This window comes from Vicia villosa, linkage group LG7 (genome assembly GCF_029867415.1).
Source record: "Vicia villosa cultivar HV-30 ecotype Madison, WI linkage group LG7, Vvil1.0, whole genome shotgun sequence".
In the NCBI taxonomy this organism is placed as follows: Eukaryota; Viridiplantae; Streptophyta; class Magnoliopsida; order Fabales; family Fabaceae; genus Vicia; species Vicia villosa.
In genome coordinates this window covers 87,101,683-87,108,695 of record NC_081186.1, presented here as the reverse complement: position 1 = coordinate 87,108,695, position 7,013 = coordinate 87,101,683, and the positions used below count along the sequence as shown (strand labels likewise).

Sequence of the window (7,013 nt, the reverse complement as noted above, 5' to 3'; positions counted from 1 at the left end):
CCCAATTCATATCTTAACTTAAACCTTTAAATTCATTGAACCATACATGAACAAATTTTCCTATTGTGGAGTAAACATGTAGTAAACCAAATAAAATGTTGGCCTAACAATGTGAATCAATTTTCATGATCGCAACTTGTAATCATTTTAAGTACTTTTTAGTTGTGTTTATGATGGTAATGCACCCTAGCTAGAAGGTGCCTCAAATATTTATGAGGAAAAAGTTGGCAAAGAGCAATCAAATTGGAATCCAAAAACCAATAAATCTATTATATAAGCAGTAGACATTATAAACATTTTCAGAACCCTAAAGAAAAATGACATCATCTTCTCCCTCCCAACTTTTTTTATTATCATTCATTCTTTGCATTCTCTTCCAAGAACACACTCATGCCCTTAAAAAGGTAAGCATGTCCTTAATCCCTTCATAATAATATTCACATGTTTTTTTTAAATAAAAACAAGTTTTTTTCATGACAACAAAATATATATTTTCATAATTATTTTCTCTTCTTGTAGACTTATATTGTATACTTGGGAGGACATTCTCATGGTCCAAATCCTTCTCTTGATGATCTTGATTCAGCCACCAATTCACATTATGATTTACTTGCTTCAATCTTAGGAAGGTATATATATTTATTTATAAACATAATCTATGAATTTATTTATGTTACATATTTTGAGAAATTTAGTAATAAAAATGTTGTGTTTTTGAAACAGCCATGAGAAGGCAAAGGAAGCAGTTATGTATTCTTACAATAAGCACATAAATGGATTTGCTGCATTGCTTGAAGATGAAGAGGCATCAAAGATTAAAAGTGAGTAATATGGTTATGTTTTTTGTCATGGATTTTTATAGTTGCTTTTTAAGACATTATTTGTTTGACTCATGTTTTTGTTGGTGTAGAGAACTCGAATGTGGTTTCTGTTTTCTTGAGCAAAGAATATAAGTTGCATACTACAAGGTCATGGGATTTTCTTGGATTGGAAAAAGATGGAGGAATTTTACTTGATTCTGCTTGGTGGAAGGCAAGATTTGGAGAAGATTCTATCATTGCTAATTTAGATTCAGGTAAATAATACTGTTGATCAAATAAAAAATTCTTCATATTAATGTATGGTTGTTTTCTTTTCTTTTCTTTTTTTTTTTGTTTTGCTTAGCTTCTTATTACACTAATATTTACATATGAATATGTAGATATTACTTTCTTCATCTCCAAGAGCATGGAGATTGATTTAGACGTTAAAATAAAATATTTTTAAAAATATTAAATTTGAGTCTAATTATATTTCTTTTGATACAATTTATCTGTTGAAGAGAGAATTTAATTGATTTACTCAAATTTCATAAGTATTTGAGTTTGAATTCCAGTGTAATAATTATATTAATGGATAATATGTAAATATTTGTATCACCATTTTTTAAAATTTAATATTTTTTATTATCCTATGAAATTTAAATTTGATGTTATGGATTTTATACATTAATTAATACATTTTTGTTTATAATAAAAAATCATCTAAACCTAGTTTTCTTAAAAGGTAGAAAATATAAATGTGAAAGAGAGATATGATATTTATGTGTTAAGTAATTTATCAATTAAATTTTATAATATCATAAAATTAAGTTGACAAGTCAATAAAATTCAATGGCATGTATATTTTAAAACAGTGGAGAGAGATATTTAAATACATATTATTTTTGTAAATATTAAAATATATAACTAATTCAATTAAACAAAAAATCTTTCACAATTAAGCTATATAATTAACTACAACTTTAAAATATTTATTTTTTCTAATTTGGATAAGTGGATTAGTTTAACTGATATATGATAATTAAGTTAGATAGATGGTACATGGTTGATGGTGGTTTGTTGTTGAACAGGTGTTTGGCCAGAACATGAGAGCTTCAGCGGTATCGGCTACGGTCCAGTGCCACCAAAGTGGCGTGGGAATGGGGTCTGTGAGATTGATCATTTTATTACTTCTTCAAATGCAACAACATTCTGCAACAGGTCATTTTCTTCACTTATTTCATTCTACAGCGCCATCATTTTTTTTCTTACTCTAAAGTACATCAACAGCATTGCATAAATAAATATGTTTCCCTTTTTCCAGCAATGAAGGAAATTATTGAACTAAAATTCACGTTCACAATTAAATTCATAGTACTGTTTAAGTGTTGTCGTTTTCTAAATCATTTCTCTACCTATCATAAACATTAGATACTGTACTACAATCCATCAATGTTTACTACTAGTCTACTATTATTTTATTTTATTATATAAATTATTTATTAAAAGGAAATTACAATCATCTCCATGTGTCTATTAAAATGAAACTATATCTCTCAAATTTTTTCTAATTTTAAAGTATGCCCCGATCTTCTTGAGGTCTATAAAAATGACACCAACATGATCTCCTGTAAATATTAGTGACAATAAAAAATCGTAGATATAGATAACATTCACTTATGATTTTTGGTCTGTCAGTAAAAATTTCCTAAACCCTAAAAATTTCCGTTGGTATATGTATACTTAGAAAGATGCATATTTTAAAACTAGAAAGATGTCGGTGTTATTGTAACAAACCTCAGAAAATTGAGTGTAATTTTCCCTTTATTAAATCAACTCAGCTGATAGTTATGCAGAAATATCAGATTGCTGAAGCGCGAATTTCAACCCGTAATATCTTATTTATTAATCTTTTACGAGTGACATTTCAACAATTAAATTATTAGATAAAAAATTTAATTAAATCAACTCAATTAATAATTATACAAAAAATATAAGGGCGCCTATTCAAACTCGCCAAGTTCCACTTAATTATCTTTAAGAGTTCACATGTGGTTCCCTAGATATAAAAATTACTAGATAAAAAATTGCATATTTTAAGTCTATTTCTCAACTCCTATGTTACGTGACAAAATATAAAAAGCTAATTGGGTGACAAATTGTAGAAAGCTAATTGGAGCAAGAATATTCAGCAAAAACTACGAAGCAAGATATGGAAATCTCAACCCTGCAAACCTCACAGCACGTGACTTCATTGGCCATGGAACACACACCTTATCAACAGCCGCAGGTAACTTTTCACCTGACGTAACAATATTCGGCAATGGCAATGGCACTGCAAAAGGTGGATCCCCTAGAGCACGTGTGGCATCCTACAAAGTGTGTTGGTCAAAAACTGATGTAGCTGGATGTCATGAAGCTGATATTCTAGAAGCGTTTGATCATGCTATAAATGATGGTGTTGATGTGATTTCGACTTCGTTGGGTGGTTCTAATCCTTATGTTGAAGCTTTCTTTACGGATGGGATTTCGATTGGGGCGTTTCATGCGGTTGCGAAGAATGTTGTTGTTGTTTGTTCTGCTGGGAATGATGGGCCTGGTCCAAGGACTGTTACGAATGTTGCTCCTTGGTCTTTTACTGTGGCGGCTAGTACAATTGATAGGGAGTTTGTCAGTCAGATTTCTATTGGTGGCAAGCAATATATTAAGGTATCAATGTATCATGTTTTTCTCGGTTAATTATTATTACAAGTGGCAAGAGGGAGACATCCCGTCTTAGCGGGCCAAACCAAGGTTTTCGACCTTAGCCTGTATCGCTCCATTTTTTGGCGGGCAAGTGCCTAAACGAAACGGGCATAACATTTTGTCACTTTTAGGCATTAGAGGTGCATGATTTGTTGGGTCTGCCTTCTCCGTTTTATGGAGGGTTGAGGCAGGGTTTCTGGTCCACCGAGATTGTGTCGCCCCGTCTTTTTGGTGTTGAACCAAGGTTTCCGATCCGCTCCGCCGCCTCATTTTTTTATGGTTTTTGGAGAAGTGGGCATGACATTTTGCCTCTTTTAGGCTTTGGGGGTGCAGGGCCCGACAAGTCCGCCTTCTTTGTTTATGGCCAGCCGAGTCAACGCTTCCGATCGGCTGAGACTGTCTTGCCCCTTTTTTTGTAGGCTGGGCCAAGGTTCTGAGCCGGCTGAGATCGTCCCGCCCTATTGTTTGGCAGGCTGAGCCATGGTTCCTGGCCTGCCCCTCTACTTTTCCCCCTTCACCCCGATTTTTCAGGTTTTGGCAGGGGCATGTCTGTTTCTCACCATTAACTACAATTATATTCTATATTGGTAGGAGGAAAGTTTAAGAAACATTTATGCAGACTCTCTTCCCATTATATTTTGTTGGATTTAATTTCAGGGTGCAAGTCTTAGTAAAGGCTTGCCATCAGGTCCAACACAGAAAGTATATCCAATGATTCATTCTATCGATGCTAGATTTCTTAATGCAACAATTCAAGATGCGTAAGAACATATTCCATAAACTTGTTTCAAATAGTTACAATATTTTTTTCCATTGTTTTGTATGGATTTCTGTTACAACTTGTGTATGTTATCGCAGTCGTTATTGCAAGCCTAGAACACTTGATCCTACCAAAGTAAAGGGGAAGATATTAGTCTGCACTCGACTAGCCGAAACAACGTCTATTGCTCAAGGCTTTGAAGCTGCTCTTGCAGGGGCAATAGCAGTTTTTGTGATCAATGATGAGAAAAGTGGAAGTATACTTCTAGCTGAGCCTCATCCTTTACCTGGTGCAAGTATGGACGCTAATCAGGATGACGATATTGATGAACGCGAATGGTTTGGAAAAGGTGGTACCGACAATAACGTTACCAGGTAAACACATACGAAACTTTTTACGTCGTTACAATGAAAAAATGCTTGCAGTGAACGAAGAACTCTTTGTTGATTTAAATTATACTGCAGGAGAATGCTTGCTTACATGTCGGCTTCAACAACATATACCGGATTAAAGCCAGCTCCAATTATGGCTGGATTTTCATCTAGGGGTCCTAGTGCAGTGCAGCCATTGATACTCAAGGTCTGCAAACATTTATAACTAGCAATGCTCCTCGAATGATCGTCTATTTTTTAAATCCTACATTCGATGAGTACTCACCTTCATTCATTTTGTGATTGCGATTTTTTTTTTCTGTTTCAGCCTGACATAACTGCTCCTGGAGTGAACATATTAGCTGCATACTCACTAGGCACCAGTCCATCTAATCTACCTTCCGATCCACGTCGAACTCCTTACAATATTCAACAAGGAACCTCCATGTCTTGTCCTCATGTTGCTGGCATTGTCGGTCTTCTCAAAACACTTCATCCTACTTGGAGTCCAGCCGCTATCAAATCAGCCATCATGACTACTGGTACGATTCCACGAAAAATAAAATGTTGTGCTACTTCTATGTAAAATGTTTCAAATTTTCTTACTAAAAACAATGTTTTTTTGCAGCAACCACGCTCGATAACACCAATCAACCAATTCGTGACGCATTCAATAACATATCAACTCCATTTGAATATGGCTCTGGACATATTCAACCTAACCTCGCAATGGATCCTGGTCTTGTTTATGATCTAAACACAACAGATTACTTGAACTTCATATGTGCTTCTACTCACAGTCAAAATATACTAAAATTCTTTAACGAAACCTCGTTCACTTGTCCTGAATATTACAACATTGAAAATCTCAACTATCCTTCAATCACGGTATATAACCGAGGATTAAACACCATAAACATCACTCGTACTGTTACGAATGTTGGTTCTCCAAGCACATATATTGCTCAAGCTCAACATCCTGAAGAGGTTAAGGTTTATGTTCAACCAAGTTCTTTAACTTTTACAAAAATTGGAGAAATGAAAACATTTCAGGTGATTCTTGAAGTAACAGGTGTGCCTCCTAGTGGTTTTCCAGTATTTGGGAACTTGAGATGGACAAATGGTAACCATATGGTGACTAGTCCTATTGTGATTCTGTAAGGTTAGAAAACTCTTATGAAGAACATTGTGTTCCTGTTTTTAAGATTATGTGTTATTGTTGTGTATTGTTATTAGGTTGGTAAGGTAGATTGTGTTTATTTAGTATTGGAATGTTAACTGTATTGTATTGAACAAATGTTATGGTGGAGTTATGTTTTTTTTTTTTTTTGACAAAATGGTGGAGTTATGTTTGTAATAGGCACTTTACTAATAATGTATGGGGTTTGTTTGGATATGGTGCTAGAACAAAAGTGGTGTTATGTGGCAATGTGTATGCGAAATGTGATGTATGAGCTTTTTTAAGCAGCAAAAAGAACTATTATATAAATTGCTCATAGCAGCACAAGATATGCTGGGAATGAGCACCAAATACACAGGTTTGACAGCAACCAAGCCGTACCTAAATACAAACAAATAACACCCAACACATATTCTAACAAACAACTGCAAACCAACAACCACCACATACAATCCACCAAACGTCCTCACAAAATGCATAGGACTCGGCAAGCTCCAACAGGATGAAGGCACAAAGCATACAAGCAGTGCAAACAGAAGGAAACACAGCAGAAGAAATTCGCCGACAGGAACACTGAAACCACAGCAGCGGCACCAAAACGTAGCACCCGCGGCTGCAAAAAGAAACCAGAAACCTGTGACCTGATAAAAGGAATCAAATGCAGCACATGCCAGCTATTATAGAGGCACTTCAAAAATAAACCATCCTGTCATGCAAGCTTCAACCAAACACCGATTCTGACCTCGAGAAATTGGACCCAACATAAATCATCCTTAATCAACTTTGATTTTTTCTTAAGCCATTTCCAAGAGTATACTTTAGCTTCCTCTATCACATTTTCAATATGAATTTCTTCATTGGGACTCAGATTGAAAGTAAAGTGTTTTGGGAGATGATATTAATGTCAAAGTGGATTAGGAGATGGTGTGTGGTTAGAGATTTCAACTCGGCTAGGGATAAAGATGGGAGAAGTAGGATGAATCTAAAGATTTGGAGATGGTGTGTTTCAAAGATAAGATGGACTACTAGGGGAGAAACTAAAATCATTACTACCGAATATACAAGTCATAACTCGTATCTCTCTGTTCAACCACATTACCATTCTTGCAACTATCTAAATAAAATCATTGTCTAACACAAAATTATACAAAGAGTAT

At 34.7% G+C, this 7,013-nt stretch overlaps 1 protein-coding gene across 1 annotated transcript; it reads left to right on the top strand.

The window, feature by feature from the left end:
- Positions 1-243: 243 nt before the first annotated feature.
- On the top strand, positions 244-7,013 carry LOC131621101 (subtilisin-like protease Glyma18g48580). Its single transcript, XM_058892316.1, has 11 exons — positions 244-404; positions 520-629; positions 724-821; positions 911-1,075; positions 1,892-2,021; positions 2,966-3,509; positions 4,203-4,306; positions 4,404-4,679; positions 4,770-4,884; positions 5,005-5,218; positions 5,305-7,013. The coding sequence occupies exons 1-11, from the start codon at positions 318-320 to the stop codon at positions 5,835-5,837; spliced, it is 2,376 nt and encodes a 791-aa protein (XP_058748299.1). The 5' UTR covers positions 244-317; the 3' UTR covers positions 5,838-7,013.